General features: G+C 41.4%; 1 protein-coding gene and 1 pseudogene across 3 annotated transcripts in view; both read right to left on the bottom strand.

Annotated features, from left to right (window-relative positions):
* Positions 1 to 5191: 5191 nt before the first annotated feature.
* The window catches only part of Slc39a9 (solute carrier family 39 member 9), a 52370-nt gene continuing 38382 nt past the window's right edge, over positions 5192 to 19179 (bottom strand). For 2 of the 3 annotated variants that reach the window (XM_071607927.1, XM_027929588.3), the window contains 4 exons: positions 15018 to 15086; positions 13897 to 13982; positions 12566 to 12700; positions 5192 to 9213 (listed from right to left, as the gene is read on the bottom strand). In XM_071607927.1, coding sequence (XP_071464028.1) covers positions 8983 to 9213; positions 12566 to 12700; positions 13897 to 13982; positions 15018 to 15086 — 521 coding nt within the window. In that variant the 3' untranslated portion in view covers positions 5192 to 8982. The remainder of the gene's footprint in view (positions 9214 to 12565; positions 12701 to 13896; positions 13983 to 15017; positions 15087 to 19179) is intronic. The other variant, XM_071607928.1, reaches the window with a different exon arrangement.
* On the bottom strand, positions 17426 to 18007 carry LOC114088058 (DNA-directed RNA polymerase II subunit RPB4 pseudogene; annotated as a pseudogene).

The following is a 19179-nucleotide window of genomic DNA, read 5'->3' on the forward strand; positions in this document are numbered from 1 at the left end:
GATTTGAAGACTTATACAGTGTGCCTACAACTGATATATGGCTAGACATCTTAACCTAAGAGGAACATTCTGAACCTCAATTATCAAATCAATGTCACACAACTTGATTTTCAGAGAAGCTTGCTGAGAACCTGCATATTTCTTCCCAGAAAAATCACATATATAGTCAATTGAGGGCACCTCACTCATCTCTCTTCTCTGAGAGGACATGTGCTTATTGGGTACATACACCTTTGCTGTCCTTAAATAAATCTTCGCTTGTGCCTTACTTCTGATGCATCCTAGAACTTCAAATGGCAAAAATCCAGAATGAGCCTGGGCCAGGATGAGGTACCATTCTTTTCTTTGGAGGGAACTCCCTGCACCCCTGTCTGGTGACATTAGGACCCCAATTTCCTCACTCGGACTCCTATTCTAGAGTCCATGATAAAGTCATGGTACTGATTTCAGCTGTAACTACACCCTTCTCTTGGTGCTGTGGATCTTTGCTGATTCTTCTGGTCTAGCCATGTCTGTCCTCCTGGTTTGGAGTTTTTCTGTGTGTTTGCTTCTCTTCATAGTCAAGGAGACTGTGAACTCCTTGAGGATGGGGTGGGGGGCGGTGGAACATGTAGTACCTCACTGAACTGATTCTCTTTGCTTGGTCTCTGGCCAGGGGTTGCAGTTTCCTGTTCTACTTTGCTTACCAAATGAATTCTGACCTCTCAGACTCTGACTTCCCTATAGAATAGAATCTATGGGGTGCCTGAGAAAGGATGTGAAAGCAATCTTGTGTGTGTTGCTGGGGATCAAACCCATAGCCTTGTGCGTGGCAGGCAAGTGCTCTGCCAGAGGAACATCCCAGCCTCTGAAAGCAATTTTTTGATGGCAGACTCTACTTTTGGCATTAAGTCAGGTTGGACACCAGGCTGTAACAAAAGCCTTGTGCACTAAGGATGATCACTGTAGCTCTCTGGCCTGTTTCTTTCACCCCACGTCTTCCTCAGCTCCCAGCTTCATGCTCAGCTTTCACCTGGACTCTGCAGTAGCCTTTCCAAATGACTGTCCCTACCCTCAAAGAATCCAGGCTTACGTATCTCTCATAGGATCTTTTCCATGCTCAAAGTGACCATGTGTCTGTTTCGAGCTCTCTGCTGGAGCTCCCTTGCCACGACTGCAGTTCCTGACTCCCTTTGGCTGGAAGTCCCTTCCTGGTCAGCGCCCCCTCCTCATCTGTTCTCCTCAACACTCCCACCAGCCACACTGTTTCTGACATTCTGAGAGGCTGGCAAGCTCTTTTGTATCCTTTTCACTTGTCCTTTCCTTGGTCTTGAGTGCTTTTCTTCTTCCCCAAATTCTGCTTCAAGACTCAGCTTAAATTATCGCTTGTGATTCCTTTTCTGATCACTCCCTCCTCTCCTGGAAAGGATTAAAACACCTTTTTGTTGAATCCTATTCCTACTTTGATTGGACTTTGTAAGATCAGGATTGGTCCTAGGCTCCTTTGCCTGTGCAAGTCCTGGCTGCTCCCAGGAGAACCTGAGAGGGAGGTGAGGGACAGGGAGCCACACACAGGGGCACAGCCAATAGGCCAAAGTGCTAAGGAGGTTGGGTTGGGGAGGGGCTTGGATGGGCATTTGAGGACCAGCAGCACTGTCTCTGGGTGAGCAGGACCCAGCAGGCCCCCACAGGAAGTCTCACCTCCTCATGGGGAAGCACACTTGAAGCCACACTGGCAATCCCTCTTCAAGATTTCTGACTCCTTTGCACTAGAATGCAAATTCTGTTCTCACCAGCAGGGGTCATGTCTCGCTAGGCCTCTGCTCTCTCACTGCCCAGTAATTGCTCACACCCAAGGTTGCCAATGCAGACTGTTTCTGGGGGTGGCCCGAATGTCTTGCTGCCCTGCCACCCACTTACAGCACTAGCATGGGCTCTTGGCACCCAAGGGCATTGCCAGGGGCAACACACTGCTCAGAAACCATGGACGTGCTCCCTCTCAAGGATGATGTGTGGATTAAAATGTACACATTAATTTTGATTCTATGAGCAAGTATAATATTTTATTTGGACTAAGGGGTGGATGTGTTGAGTCTGGCCAATAAACCTATAAGCTATTTATTGTTACAATCTCACACTCTCTCCCAGACTAGCTGAGGGAGAGCCAGAGTGTTGGTCTTTCATCTAAAACTGGAACACTAGTAACTCAGGGAACCAAATGCCAGAAGCTGGGCCCCAGTGTTAGCTCCATCTATACTGAATGTAAAGACCACAGGCACATTACTTTGAAACCCCCTTTGGGCTTCGTGTATCAAAAAGGAAGCCTTTGAACTCTCAGCATATTAATTTGGAACTTTTTACCCAGGGGCCAACAGGAAGTTCTTTTTTGGTTTTTCAAAGTTCTGAGCAAAGGCAAAGACAGAGACAGAGATGAGAATAAAATGGGTTCTCCTCTAGCTCCTGTCCTCTGCACCTAGCCCAGGGGAAGACCTGAAATCAGGAAGTCAGGGGCTACAGAGAGAGAAGGAAACACCAGGTGTGGGAGGGAGGCCTTGGTGAGACAGTAGTAGAAGCCTGTGCATGCAGAAGGTGGTGTGCGAGAACACTTCTGTTCCAGGTCATGATCCCTTAAGTAAACCAGGAAGCAGAGGCAAAGGAGTGTTGGAGGGGGAGAAGGAACAGACCAAAGGCAGAGCAGATGGCCTGCCAGGAGGAGTAGGTCCTCTACACAGAACTGTGACATAGGTGCCCAGCAGTGGAGAGGAATCTTTGGGCCCCGGCCAGTAAGTAGAGGAGATAAGCAGGGATAAGGAGAGGAAAAGTTAGTCACTGAAGTGCAAGGACCTGGAAACTACTGACTGTCACATTCACAAGTCACCTGCATGGTGACAGGAACTCAGGCCAACCAGAGAAGGGACACCAGGTGGAGTGAAAGCATGAAGTATAAAGACCCTAGCTAGGCCCATATATCTGTATTTTTTTAAATTAGGACTTCTAAGGGACTAACGCTTCTCCATACCTGCCTCACACCTCCCCTTTCAGCCAGAATGACTTCTACACAGAGCTCATGCTCTTGTGTTGCCAGCAGGCCTCTGCCCAGAACATTCTCCTGCCCAGGGGATCTTCCCCAACTCTCCCCTAGCTCACTCTGCTCTGCCTCCAGATTCAGCTCAGATACCACCGCTTTTTGGAGGCCTCCCAGAGCCCCATTCTGGGTTGCTGGCTTCATGTGTCCTCCTGGCCCCCGTGGTCTTGCTTTCTTGTGCCAACCTCACTACTGGTAATTGTGTTTTCCTGTTTGAAACCCTTGATGGAACACAAAACTATTCAAGGGTATGAACTGACTCTTGCTCCCTCGAAGTGCTTGGTTCATAGGATGCTGCCGCTGAATGAGGTGGTGAGTAAAGGAACAGTCAACCTGCTTCTGGTCCTGCCCTCTGTGGGACACAGGATCACTGTGTCCCTTGAAGAATCTGGTTATTGAGCTGGGCCCCCAAGAGCATCCCAGGTACAGGCCAACAATCCAGTTTGTCTTCCTCAAATGGTCTCTCATCCCCCTTTCCCCTGGGCTCCCTCATCTGACAGCTCCTGAATTTGTCAGGACCCCTCCATAAGCATGGCAAACAGAGTGAGGTACACACTTTGACTCTCATTGCAAGCCCCAGATCATAAAACTGGGCAATGACTAGCACTGCAATGGGGATCAGTAGCCAAGCTGGGAACGGGACCTACATTTCCCCATCCCCGAGTCAGTCATACAGCACCTTCCTAAGGTTAGTACTGGATTAGTAACGTGAACCCTGATAATATCCTTCTGATTCCCTTTTTCATTGCTAACTCCCCAAGTGTGAGGCAAAACTGGAGCAACACGTAAGGTCACAGCTGGTTCTCTCAGGGATCACACCTCCAGTTCCTGATGATGGTGGGGTGTTGTAAATGAAAAGAAAAGCACCCCACTATCCAGCAAGACCAATTCATTGAACAAGTACATGAGAATCTACCTGCCTGGACCTTGATTTCTAGTAGGCAAAAGGGACAAAGTAAAGACATGTATCATAGAGCACATTAGAAGAAGATTGATTTGCCAGGCATTGTGGTGCATGCCTGTAATCCCTGCAACTCAGGAGGCTGAGGAGGGAGGACTACAAGTTCAAAGTCAGCCTCAGCAACTTTGCAAGGCCCTAAGCAACTTAGTAAGACCCTGTCTCAAAATAAAAAAGGCTGGGGGTGTGTGTGGCTCAGTGGTTAAGCACCCCTGGGTTCAATCCCTAGTACTAGGAACCAAAAAAAAAAAAAAGGTGAGGAACATGGGATGGTGTAGGTTACAGTATTTACTAAGAGATCACAGTAGGCTAAGAGAAGGGGACACTGCATCAAGAAGGTGAGGAGGCTGGGGAAAAGCATTCCAGACACAGGGACAACATAAACAAAAGCTGCTTATTTCTAATTTATTACTATAAAAATTACACCATAGGATGCAGTTCTAGCTTTTAGGATTAAAAACAACACAAACCTAAGGATGGCTGGCTATTTTGGCTATGCAAACCCTTTCTTGCCGCCGCCCCTCCCCCCAACACACTTTCATCTCAGGACAGCAGTGTGAAAGGGGCATAATGCTGACTTCCTAAGAATTTCAAACTCCACTGCTCAAGGCAGAGGAGGGACAGAGCACTTCACCTGGTGACTCCTGTAGAGATGACAGGAATCGTAAACAGCATGTCTTCTTTGCTGGTTTTCCTCATGAGGAGAGGTTTTTGAGAAACATGGAACACTCTGGGCACAATCTCTGTAACTAGCACACCACACACATTTTGAGATGTGTATATATATTATATATATACACACACATATACCAGCACAAAATGCACCAGTAATAACTAATGAAATCTAATGACACACAAATAATACATTTCAGTGATACACTTCATGTGTTCTTGCTTCTCTTTTCTGGGAGTAGAGAGCTATCTTCATAAATCACATTTGCTAACAATGGCAGAAGGCAAAACACTGCATCAGTGAAGCTGTGCCTTTTGGAGCAGGTGGTATACTGCGTCTCTACCCACCTCCCACCTTGCCTAGAGGATGTGCATACAGCAGATAGATCTTTCCACTGTCCTTCATAGCTTTTCATTACTTTTTTGATGTTCAAATCAAGCCTGGCTGTCAAACAGAAACACTGTTGTCAGGTAAGTAATGAGCCACTCACATAAGGTATGCACTAATAAAAATTTAATATCATAAACAAACCAGAAAACAGCATTTTTTTTTAAAACCATTCACAATTAAAATGGAAAGAGACAAAATTATAAGGCAGCCATCCATGGAATGATTTCATGTGTACAAAGGATCCAGAAAAAGGGATATTTAAAATCTCTGTTTAGGCCACCAAACCAGGGGAACTGCAGTGTTATCCCATGAGACTTCCAGCTTGCAGAAGATGCCACCAGACAAAAATCAAAGCCAATCTCCCTGTGTTAAGCAACTGTGTTAGGCTAAGCATATCTAGAGAATCCCTAAGTGGTTGGCTAGTCTTTTCCCACAAGTCACAAGTCTTCTTCAGAGCTCCTGAGGTGATTCTGAGATGTCTCAGGTACAAAGAGATTACATCATTGGTTTTAATTTCATAGCATCTCCAAGAGCACTCTTAGGGAGATGCGGACCATCCTGTACTGAACAAATTTTCTGATGCAAGGAAGGGTCCCTTGTAGAACAACTACCAAGGGCTCTCATCTTAATTTGCAGCAGTTTGAGATGGATGTGATTATTATTCTCAGTCTCCCAAAGGGCTCAGGGACCAAGAGGCAGGAGCGTTCTGCCACAGTGGGGGCTTGTGCTATTAACATACAGTTCCCATGTTCAGTACCTAGCTACCAAGTGTCAGGGGCTTAATAAACAATGCTGGTGAGTCCTCCTAGTTCTATTGAAAAAGAGGAAAACCAGGCAGTGACACTTAGAAATAGGCTGGTTAAAAAAAAAAAAAAAAAAAACAACACAATTACACTTTCTCCTTTCTACAAGAAATGACACCTCAAAACAGCCATTCCCTTTCTTTTCTCTAATGATTCAAAATACTACAACAGGCTAACTTGGCTGTTTTGAATAGGGGGGAAAAAAAAGTGAAGGGTGAGGAGAGAACACACAGCCTCTGTAGGTAGTACTGCTTCCAAATTCCTATGTTCCAGTGCAGAACCTCTGCCTTTAAAAAATAATAATAATAATAATCTGACAACAGAATTCACAGGAAAACCGATTCAAACCTGGCACATCACTGCTTTGGTGATACTGGAATTGAGCAAGTAACTGGAGGCCAAGTGAGGGGGATTAGTGTTTTTCAACCTAATTTGCCACTTAAGAGAGCACGTGGAATCTGAAGAAAGTCTATCCCTACTAAAGAAAGGGACTCAAATTGTATTAAGATTGACTTTGGTTACGAGGAAGGATGGACTATGCTTTTCATCATCAATTGCATCTCTTTGGTTGCCAATAATTCCATTTGTAATCATGGCAGCAGCTTAAGTATCGCCAATGTTTTCAAATGTATTAAAGCATTAAGGCATCCACATCTAAGGAGGCAGTTTTAAACAGGAGGAAAAGGGGACTGAAATGTGGTGAAAAGTGAGCACTGAGATGGCCTCTCCTGGGACTCTGCCTACCACAGGAGCGAGCTCTTCCTCCAGTGAAGGAAGCCTCTGCAATGCTTCTTGGTTCTCTGCTGCCTGAAGATGCATTTGAGCCCTATAAATTCATATGGCTATTTTTGCCTGCTGCCCAGGAGAGAAATGAGTAGTTCCTGAGGCAGCAGCTTTAGGATCTGGGAAAGCTCACGGCTTCTGAGAGCTTGTTAATGTGGAGATCCAGAGGGGAAGGCAAATCTGGAAGTTCAATGGTTCAACCCTTGCCATAGTTCAAGGCCCTATCGAGCAAGATAGTCTAGCCAAACTTTTAAGCATGATGGCAAGGCACTGCGAAAGGCTTTGGCCAGCAGAACAAATTTCAGACCATTGCACACAATATGATAGGAATCATTTACATCCAAATCAGACACAGGAATCTACTATTTATTTGATCTCTAATTTTCTAGAGAAAATCACAGCAGCCATACTTTGGAAGGACCAGATGAGACCCTGGGCCTTTCCCAAGCCAGCTGCTATCATATCTCATTGGGAAAATCCCCCAGCCCTTCCCTACTCTACCCGCTCCCAGATTTTAACACTGTATGCAATGGCTGCCAGCCACTACACAAAACCCTATCCTACATAGGCTACTTTCTTCACTGAAGCCAGCAGAGGGCTCACAAGTTTAATTCCATGGCTGCTGACTCAGTAACAAATCTAGGAAAGAAATAAAAAAAAAAAAAAAAAGAAAGAAAGAAAAAGAAAAAAGATCACAGGCATGCTGGCTTATGTGTCATATAAAACATTTTTACAAAATGATTAAATCCCCTGCCCTGAAGAAACTAGTCTTGGTTCCGTCTTAATGTAATATTTTGAAATGGTACAGAAAATCAAAATAAATTAATAATACAGTATTATACACTCATTTGACAAAACGGTTTATGCAGATTTTGGCAAATATGGAAAATAACCTTAGTTTGTTAAACACTTTCATCATTTCAGTTGTTTAAATTATCAGAATATTAGTGATTGTGTCAATTCACATGAGGAAGTGCTATTTTGAGGTTTAACAAAGCTGCATTTGACACAAAGGTAACATCTTTGAAGGGAATTAAAAATAGAGACAATATTATCTTCATCATCACAGTTCAAGAAGTGGTTGTCCTGATGAGAACTCATTTCACACAAGTATTAACATCGCCACCAGCAGTAAGCAGCAAACTGTGGGGAGGAGGGTCTGGAGGAAAAAGTTAGGAGAAAAGCACGGGAAAGATGAAGACACAAGACATGATTTCAATAAGCTTTAAACAGGCAGACACTTCCCACTCATGAGTCAGCTAGACTTTCTTCACGCTACAGGTGCTTATGTGAGCAGACATACCGCTCTCCACGCTGGACAAAGGTTTAGCCAGAGGGATTGCTGACCTACTAAAAGAAATACTTAAAGAAAGAAAGAAAGGACAATACAGATTTTGGTAGTCTTACTTTTCAAAAGTTCACTACAAAGATGTCAACAATTATTCAAATTCACTTAAAATGTAGCATCTCTTAATTTCCAAAGATCCTTTGTGATCAGACTGTTCTTGAAGGACAGGCTATACCTGAACTTACTAGAACTTCACCTCTCTATAGGAATGTGCTGGAGACAGGTATTCTGCAAAAGAAACTTCAAAATGCTACAAAATACCAGTCACCCTTAAAAAGCTAGTCTCACCTCTGCAGCTCCACTGGATGGAATGGCAGGCTGTATTTAGAGGCACGTGCAAAGGAGGTGTTTAAGTCTCTCTAGAAGTACCTTCTCAAAGGATATCTCTTTCTAGGATAAGGTCAGCTTTCAATGTGTTTTGCCCTTACTTTCCTTACTCTAATCTCAAATTAACTACAATCACCTTTAGCATCTAAGACAGTGGGTGCTATGAGCTCCTATCAAGGCATGTGGCATAGATGCTAAAGCACCATTCGTACACGGTGAAAACCATGTGAAAAATCAAGGGGTAAAGTGGCAGAGCCTCTAACTAAGAGATTAAGCTTAATTACAGAACACTGTGTTCTCATATTTACTATTTCATTATGAGTATGAAGTTCTCCACTTTTCCTTAAAACTAAATTTCATCTTCCCTGAGAGTAGGGTTAAGAGAAACATCAAAACTCAATATGCCAAGGGCCCTTTAAAACACAACACAAGCCTATTACCTAGCCACAATGTGTTGTTCCTACTTAAAAGCTTTTCCATTACCCCAGGATGGAATCTCACCTCCCTCCGGACTCTAGGAACACAGGTGGAGATGGGCAAGGCGAGACAAGAGACTGAGGAAGTGAGTAGCTGTCATGTTCCCGCTGATCTCACTGGATGGCAAATGGCCGCTGACTGAGGCTGGAACCTGAATATTTAATGCTGGTGTCCTATTGATAGGATGAGTGGGATGATGCAACCCAGAACCAAGGCTGCCACCTCGAGGCGGCTGAGGCCTCTCCCTCCAGTGGCATCAGGCTTGTGGCTATGCCCCATTCCGCCCACCTCAGGGAGGACGTGTACTGTGGCAACATAAAGAAATGTCCCAGCAGAGAAAAGCATGGCCACTCCGGTGGCATTGACCTCTGAAAGGGCTTCTTTACTGCTCTGTGAATTAAAACAGAGAGGCAAAATTAAGTAAAATTCAGAGTCAGGAAAACGTCCCAATTAAAAAACATTCAAAATTCATGTCTGGTGCTCCTAGGACACTGGGGACATCTTGAGAGCAAAGTAACTCTATCTCATTTATAAGGAGCTTCCAAATAAGGGTTTAGTAATAGTAAGATCAATGGTGTAAATAATAATAATAATAATTTTTTTTAGAGAGAGAGAGAATTTTTTAATATTTATTTTTTAGTTTTCGGTGGACACAACATCTTTATTTTATTTTTATGTGGTGCTGAGGATCGAACCCAGTGCTCCGCGCATGCAGGCAAGCACGCTACTGCTTGAGCCACATCCCCAGCCCAGTAAATAATTATTTAAAAAAATTTATTATAAATTCACAATTTGTTTTTTTAAAATATTTGTTTTTTTAGTTTTAGATGGACACAATATCTTTATTTTATATTTATGTGGTGCTGAGGATCAAACCCAGTGCCTCATGCATGAAGGCAAGTGTTCTACCACTGAGCCACAACCTCAGCCTGACAATTTATAATTATAAATATTTACAAGATACAAAGTAATGTTAGTATTTATGAGTACATTGTGGAAAACTTAAATCAAGCTGATTATCATATCCATTACCTCAAATACTTTAAAAATTTTTTTTAAATATATATTTTTTTTAGTTGTAGATGGACACAATGCCTGTATTTTATTTATTTATTTTTATGTGGTGCTGAGACTTGAAGCCAGTGCCTCACATATGCTAGGCAAGCACTCTACCACTGAGCAACAATCTCAGACCTCAAAAATACTTTTTTTGTAGTGAGAATACTTGAAATTTACTAGTGATTATGGAAGTATTCTATTATTAGCTAAATCCACTATGACTGCTTTTCAAAACAAACATCAAGTGCTGATTACCAGGTTTTGCCTGCATTATTCTTGAGACAGAACCAACAAGAAGTTTCAGACATTTGTTCATTTTATTAATATTATTATTATTATTATTTGTTCATTCTACTAATATTTAACAAGTATTCTCTGTGTGTCAGGCTCTGGGCCAGGTGCTTGAGATAAAGTGGCCGTTAAGATGCAGGAGACACCTTCACCCAGCTTAGAATGGTCTCATTTACCTAACTTCATATAACTGATTTCAACCTTTTCTATGAAAAAGGACCTATAGGTTAAAAATGATTAATTAAAATTGTAAGAAAAGAACCTGCCACAGATTCAGCATTTAACTCCATCCCTTCAGAATTATCAGTACCTTCTTATAAAAAGTTCAGAGCTCATATTGATCGATGAAGTGATAGTCATATTTTAGAAGGAACCATGTAGCCAGACACATCACATGCCTATAATCCCATCAGTTCAGAAGGCTGAGGCATGAATATCACAAGTTCAAGGCCAGTTTGGGCACTTAGTTAGACCTTCCCTCAAAATAAAAAAGAAAAAGAACTGGGGATGTAGCTTAATAGTAGAGTGTCCATGGTCCAATTCCCAGTACCAACCAATAATAATAGTAATAATAATTATAACAAATAAAATATAATTAAAGGAACTATGTATTGTTCATTGGCTAAAAAAATAAGGTTCTTCAGGTGAATGGAAAGAAGTTTAATAATGACTCATTTGTTAGCAACTGAGGTCAACAAATCCTTAATGAATAGAAACTTAACCATTTTTTAACCATCTCATTTTTCATGTTCCTTTTAATACAGGTTTTAATATATTAAATACAGAATCAATGACCTTCAGAGAGGGCATGGAGAAAAGCAGTTTCCCTCAACAAGTCCTGGCCCAGTCTAGTTCTGAGACTTTCACCTGTAGCCTGCCAGTTGACTTTTGGGTGAAGCAGGGAGGGTTGTTGCTAAGAACTGTAGCCCAACTAGAAAGAATTATGAGGCACAGAAAGGTGCAGCTTGGAAATGGAAGGGTGTCCAGACTCTGAGCTGACAAATGACATAGGTCACTGCAGGTCTGAACGAGAAAGGACTAGCTATTTACTATTGAGTGATCTGAGAGTGGGAGTAGAAGAATCTGAGTGTTTGCTGACTATAGCCATCTTGCTCACCCTCTGCTCTTTTAAGGGCTGCCACATGGCTTGTCACACAATGATATGACAGAAATTATTTCCATCCAAACCAGAAAGAGCAATCTACTGTTTGTTTGATCTCTGATTTTCAAAGAGAATCACAGCAGCCATACTTTGGAAGGACCAGATGAGACCCTGGGCCTCTCCAAAGCCAGCTGCTATCATATCTCATCGGGAGAGTCCCCCAGCCCTTCCCTACTCTACCCGCTCCCAGATTTTAACACTGTATGCAATGGCTGCCAGCCACTATACAAAACCCTATCCTACTTAGGCTACTTTCTTCACTGAAGCCAGCAGAGGACTCACAAGTTTAATTCCATGGCTGCTGACCCAGTGACAAATCTAGGAAAGAAGTAAAAAAGAAATTAAAAAAAAAAAAAAAAAAAGGAAGAAAGAAAGAAAAAGAGATCACAGGCATGCTGGCTTATGTGTCATATAAAACATTTTTACAAAATGATTAAATCCCCTGCCCTGAAGAAACTAAACTAGTCTTGGTTCCATCTTAATGTAATGTGCCAACCTCAACATTCATTGAGGTACTTCAACATTCATTGTAGATGGTTATGACTTACTGTACATCTAAAAATAAAACAGGTATGGCTGGTTAAGTTATATTATTTATTTTTTTATCTTTATTTTTATTTTTATGTGGTGCTGAGGATCGAACCCAGTGTCTCGCACATGCCCGGCAAGCACCCTATCGCTGAGCCACAACCTCAGCCCCAAGTTATATTATTTTTATTATATTATTTAGGTGAAGCAGGGAGGGTTGTTGTTAAGAACTGTAGCCCAAGTAGACAGAATTATGAGGCACAGAAAGGTGCAGCTTGGAAATGGAAGGGTGTCTAGACTCTGAGCTGACAAATGACATAGGTCACTGCAGGTCTGAATGAGAAAGGACTAGATATTTACTATTGAGTATCTGAGAGCAGGAGTAGAAGAATCTTGAGTGTTTGCTGACTATAGCCATCTTGCTATGGCCATAGTCTTGAAGTTCTTTCATATATCTGTGCAAATATTCTTAGAACTTACAAAAGAAGTCTTCAAAGTGAACCAATAAGGAAATGTTAAACTTAAAAAGAGGACTGACTTGGAATTAAGACACTTTACCTTGTATGGTAAATAAGGTAATTTTTATCTTTAGTTGGAGAAGGTAATTATTTGAAAATTTTGACATAAGAGACCATAAGTTTCTAGTAGATCATAAGGGAACCAGACACTTGTCTAGAAAAATCTAGGAATGGTCAAACTTACCTTGCTTAGGCCTAAGTATGTCACCATGGACATAACTGGGGCTGCCAGTGCAAAGACCAGCAAGTGCTTTCTGATTCGATTCCGTTCCAGACCAGCATGCATTAAGAAGGAAACCAGTCCAAAAGCTGCTGGTGCCTAGAAATGAAAAATTATCCCTTATTATTATTCTGGAAATGTGGATTGCTTCTCCATCAAAAAGTACATGCCAGCTGGGCACAGTGGCACATGCCTATAACCCCAGCTACTCAGGAGGCTGAGGCAGGAGGATTGCAAGTTCAAGACCAACTTTAGCAATTTAGTGAGGCTCTAAGCAATTTAGTGATATCCTGTTTCAACATAAAAAATAAAAAAGCTGTGAAACACACACACACACACACACACAAAAAAAAAAAAAAAAAAAAAGCACAGAGGAGTGAGATGGTGGTTCAAGCCTGTAATCCCAGTCTCTCAGGACTCTGAGGCAGGAGGATTGCAATTTCAAGACCAGTCTCAGCAACTTAATCAGACCCTTAACAGTTTAGAGACGATCCATGTCTCAAAAAATAAAAAGGGCTAGGGATGAAGCTCAGGGATAAAGCTCAGTAATATAAGGTTCAATCCTTGGTATATTAAAAAAAAAAAAGTACATTGCCATCGTCTAGGAAGTCTCTTACCAAAAGCCTGGGCAGAGTACCTGAGCTCTGCCTTTTAGGAATTAACATTCTAAGCTAAGAAAAGATCCTACAAAAAAAAAAAAAAAAAAAAAAACGAACAAAATTCTATGAAATATGGGCTGGGGTTGTGGTTCAGTGGTAGAGTGCTTGACTAGCATATGTGAGGCACTGGGTTCGATTCTCAGAACCACATATAAACAAATGAATAAAAATAAAGGTCTGGGGCTGGGCCTGTGGCTCAGTGGTAGCACACTTGCCTATCATGTGTGAGGCACTGGGTTTGATTATCAGCACTGCATATAAATAAATTAAATAAAGGTCTATCAGCAACTAAAAAAAAATTAAAGGTACATTAACTAAAAATATATATTAAAAAATTTAAAAAATTCTATGAAATATAGAGATCTATAGAGAATTTAATAGTTTGTGTATATGGTCACAAAAACATAAAACCCTATAAGTAAGACTTTTTAAAAAATGGTAGCCAAAAAAATAGGTTTAAATAGATTTATTCAATTCTCCAAAATGAAACTCGCTCAAAAAATATTTAGTTAGGAAACTAAAAAAGAATTTTGAAGTTAGGAAACTAAATAAAAAACATTTCCCCACTTCAACGAAACATTAAAGACCAAGAGAAATTTTAACTATGCATATATTCAAAATCAAATCTTGGCTTACCTTATGTAGCATTATTGCCACAAACACAATTAACTGGACACTAGTCTGTGAAGTAGAAGCTGCTGCTCCCAAAGCAACACCATCAGCTAAATTTGGAAACAATGAAACATAAAATGCTATAAAAAACATCAATAACAGCTAGAGGCTGAGTGTGTGGTCTTTAGTTATAAAGCTGGATTTGACTCTAGGAAGATTACTTAACCTAACCTTTCTTTAACCTTCTCATCTTTAAAAATGGGTTTAATAAAGCATGTATTTCTCGGGATTTTCACAAAATTAAATGAGTGAATATATGTACAAAGCTTAACTTTGGGTCCAGAGTATTCAAGTATCTGTTAACTGCAATAACAAAAATGCAAGAAGAATTTCAAAGGATGCATCTCTTCATCTTATAGATAAAGACCTTCAAACTTGACCTAGATGATTTAAACATGGGTATATTGGCTAGTGGATGAATTTTATTAGAAAAGTATGTCATACCAGAAACACCTAGATATTTTCACATTCCTGTATTTGTTGTTGACAGAATTCTACCACTAGGGCTAGGTTTGGGTTATGGTTCTGAAGTGTGCCCAGTAGCAATGCTGTGACTTCTGCATGCCACCTACCACCTCTGCCTACACTGGTACTTTGGATATACACTGGGCAGCAGGGTTACTCAGTACTTTAGTGTCAAGGCTCTTTTCCAGAAAAGATCCTAAGGCAGAGGTCAGCAAACTTCATAAAGGGCCAGAGAATAAATGTCTTAGGCTTTGCCAGTCATTTGGTTTCTTGTAACTACTCAACCCTGTTAGCGCTGTGCAAAAATTGCCACAGAAAATACATAAACATGAAGGCATGGCTGTGTTCTAATACAACTTTATTAATTTGAATTATATAATTTTCATATGCCATGAAATACTCTTTCCTTTTTAACCATTAAAAAAACATTTGAGAAATCATTCTTAGCTTGCAAAACCAACACAGGACAGACCAGGGCTCACACTTGTGCTGGAGGACTTCATTAAGCAACCCCATCCCTGAAGGCCAGCCCAAGAGCACTGAGTACAGATGGGCCCAGTAAACACTAAGGCTTCCCCTGAAACAGGAAGGAGAGAGGTCCCGCTGCAGTCCAACCCTACCTGCAGCATGGACGACCAGACCAAGTGTGGTGGTGATTTTGGAACTGCTAGGCCTTCCTGTTTCTGGATCTGTAGTGAAAATGAGAAGGACAACATTAAATAATGAGAGACAGAAACTACCCAAACACTAGTCTGGGGGTGGATGAATTTTTTTGAAAGCTTTTGAAGTCATAAGTTATAATCCTTACAACTGTCTTCTTTCTTCCTGCTTCAAACACCTGGAGGTTTCCCCCAACTGCCCAAACTTCTTCACACTCCTTTAAACCTCCACTACTCCAATGGAAAGCGCTCTGTGACCTCTGATGGCTTCTTTCCACAACCATCTAACTGTCATTGTTTGCCACTTCATCTTCCCGGGCCTTCTACAACTTTATCTTCACTATTACATTGTCACATTTGCTCTATTTTATCACCACCACCCTAACCTAAATTTTCATCAACTCAAACCTACATATGCAATAGGCTCCCACTGGTTTTCCCTTCCTTTCATTTCCCCCTCATCAAATTTATCTCAAACATTTTATTTCAGAGTCATCTTTTGAAAAATATTATGTTGTGTCCATTAATTATTTAAGAACATGCTGGGTTTTAACTTTTATAGCAAAGGTGAAATTGTTTATTTTTTATAGTGTTTTATTTATTGAAATTGTTTGTTTTATAGAGAGCTTTTAAAAATAAATATAGGGGCCAGGGGTAGAGCCTAGTGGTAGAACAGATGCCTGAGTTTGGTCTGCAGCACCACAGAACTAGAATGTCTCTTCTCCACTTCTTCACTTCATAGGTTTCTAGTACTTTTAGGCTTTTCTCAGTCACTCTCTCCTCAGCCAAAACTCTAAACTCCTGCTGAAGAGTTTCCACCCATGTCTCCGCCACACCCCACATGTCAATAGTTGGGTAAAACTTGAAAAAAAAAAATCTTATACCACCCATATTTCCCATGGGTTTCAGTAGGGGTTTTTGTTATTATTTCTGTAGTATTGGGAATTGAAAGCAGAGCCTCCCACATGCTAGGTATTCTCACTTAAAAAAAAAAAAATGAGGCAGGGTCTCACCAAGTTGCTAACGCTGTCCTTGATTTTGTGATTCTCTTACCCTAGCCTCCTGAGTCATTGGGATTACAGGCACGCACCACCTCACCTGGCAAAACTATCTTGACTTTTAGAACCAACTTTGTTATTTCCCAAACTTGTTCTTTGGATCATGAATCCATATATAAAGTGTCAGAAAGAACAAAAAAAAATTGTGAAGAAAACAAGAATATTTCCCTTCAGAAAGATCAGCTAAATGTGAAAATATTAAACTGTTCCCTACCTATCCTTAGGTTGGGTAGCTTCACTGCAGTGGCTCAGGAAGGGTCAGCCTCCCTCATTCCAAATCAACCCCATCACAGAACACCTGTTGCCAAGTAGCAAGCCAGAGGTTTGGACTGGATGCCCCATAAAAGACGACTCTGAAAGCATTCCAACCTCTGAACTCTGTGAAAGAAAATATTATTTTTGCTGTGCTGGGGGCTGGAATCAGGGCTTTTCACATGTTAGTGAGTACTCTACCACTGAGCTACATCCCTAGTCCTCCAATTTCTCTCGAGACAAGGTCTTACTATATTGCCTAGGCTGGTCTCAAACTCCTGCACTCAAGTGGTCCTCCTGCCTCTGCCTCCCAAATGGCTGGAACTACAGGTGTGTGTCACCATGTCCAGCTAAAAAAAAAAATCTTAATTTGAATGTGACAAAATGAGTGCTTTGGGGCTGCTACATATCCATATTCTGCAAAACAGCTCAAGGACAGAAAAGGCAAATTATTGACATCTCCATGCTAAAGGGTGCACCGCACAGCACAGTCATACCCAGGTGTAACTGCTTCCCGTGGCATGCTTCCTCCCTGTCTCCTGGGTTAAGCACAAGGATGCCAAGCTCTCTCACAGTTATTAGCACTCTCACCCTTTCTTTAATAATTTAAAACAAAGACACTGATCTGGCTTAATTCTTCCTTTTGCATCTAGGTAAGACTATTCTTTCCCTATTCAAGTTTTCTTTGTTCTACTTTGGTTTCAAAAACTACAAACACATTGAAATTAAAATATGAAATGTCATTAATAAAAAATAATGTGGGGTCCAAAAACCACAGTATGAGATAGTCAACAGAGTGGCTTATATAACACCCCACCTCATCCTTCCCAGCAGCATGCTTAGGGAGTCACTGCAAGGCTGCTCCAGATTTACATGGTCATTATGGTCTAACAGTCTCATGTGAAAAAGCCACCTAAACCCACACCAAGATGGGCTGTCCACTCCAAGGAAGCCCAGATGTCTTTTGCAATCAAGTTTCTGTGCAAGGCAGATTCAGTCCCTGGGAAGATGGTGTGCTGGGGAAATGATTCCCCTGAGAAGCTAGGTGAAGTTAGGAGGCTAATATTGAAAACTGTGCTGGATATCTTCAAGAATCTGTTCCAGTTCCTCATCTTCAAATTGCCCCACCAGGCTTGGGATAAGAGCCTTGGAATCCTCAGCAGTCTCTGGACAAAAGTTGGCCAAACAAACCAACTCACACTTATACAGCTTTTTCTGGAACAGCAAGCTACAGACACTGGCATTGGTCTTTCTGTTTTTGAAATTACTGAGACAGGAAGTGTAATTTAAAGTTTTCATGAAGACTCCTCAGAGTACCTACTCACCCTCTGCACTCTCATTCTTTTTTTTTTTTTTTTTTTAATTTATTTGTAATTGTAGATGGAGAGAATGCCTTTATTTTATTTGTTTATTTTTATGTGGTGCTGAGGATAGAATCCAGTGCCTCAAGCATGCTTAGGCAAGCGCTCTGCCATTGAGCTACAGCCCCAGCCTTCATTCTGTTGCTTTTGATGCTCCAGAAGCAAATGAATTTAGACCAGTCTTGGCTGTTCTGAACTCTTTGGGACAGATCAGCTCTGAGGTGTCTTCTATGTGGCCCGCCCAAGGATCACTGCAACTGTCACCATCACTGCGCCACATACTCTAAGAATCTGTTTTTCAAAAGCTGTTTGAAGTGCTCTATTAGGTAGGCTCTTAAGCCATTTACCAACCAATGCCACCATATTTCTCACTCCAGACCAGTTAAACCAATGTCTTTAACACCCCCTAACAAAACATTCTCACTCATTCTCCTTCCCCAAATCTCCTCACCCCCCCCCCTTTTTTTGGCACAAGGGACTGAACTCAGGGGTGCTTCATCACTGAACTACATCCCCGGCTCTTTTTTATATTTTATTTAGATACAGGGCCTCACTGGGCTGCTGAGGGCCTTGCTAAGTTGCTGAGGCTGGCTTTGAACTTGTGATCCTCCTCCAGCCTCAGTCTCCTGAGCTGCTGGGATTACAGGCATGTGCCACCGCACCCAGCCTCACCCTTAATTCTGGACATATACTCTTGTCAACCCAAAACATAGACACATTCCAAGTCTAATTCTAAGACCACCTCCTTCAAGAAAGGACAAAAGATTAGTTACAACTCAAAGCAACTTTCCTCTGGCTCCAACCTAAGGTTCTACGCAGCCCAGATCCACATGTGACTTCAGAGGTTTTTCTGTATCCCCACTCAGACACCCAAGACCACTTTCACTTAAATATGTCTTTACATCCCCAGATTGACTGTAACTAATAAAGAACATATTTTCTATTTCTTTCTCTTTTTAACATGTCTCACAGAATGTGGCACAGCACTGGGTACACAAAAGTTGCAAGTATTTATCTGTATCACAGAGGCCACATTTGCCTTACACTCCTAGGCTTATAAATTTTAAACTGAAAACTGTCAAGAAATATAAGAAAAACACCACAGTGGCCATTGTGGGCAAATACGTAATGTAGTCAGAGTCGGACATCATCCAATAGTGGGTACTTTTCATTTGCTATTTGAAATAAAGCACATGAATAAAACCATTTTAAACTAAATCAACTTTTTAAGACAATATTTTATTTTTAATTTATTATTATTATCTTTATTTGGGGGATTGAATCCAATAGTGCCTTACCACTGAGTCATGTCTCTAGCCTTTTTTTTTTGAGACAGGGTCCCACTAAGTTGCCAAGGCTGGCCTCAAACTTGCAATCCTCCTGCCTTAGCCATCTAAGTCATTGGGATTATAGGCATGAGCCACTGCACCCAGCTAATATTTTATTTTTAAA

Source organism: Marmota flaviventris, chromosome 2 (genome assembly GCF_047511675.1).
Source record: "Marmota flaviventris isolate mMarFla1 chromosome 2, mMarFla1.hap1, whole genome shotgun sequence".
NCBI classification, from domain to species: Eukaryota; Metazoa; Chordata; class Mammalia; order Rodentia; family Sciuridae; genus Marmota; species Marmota flaviventris.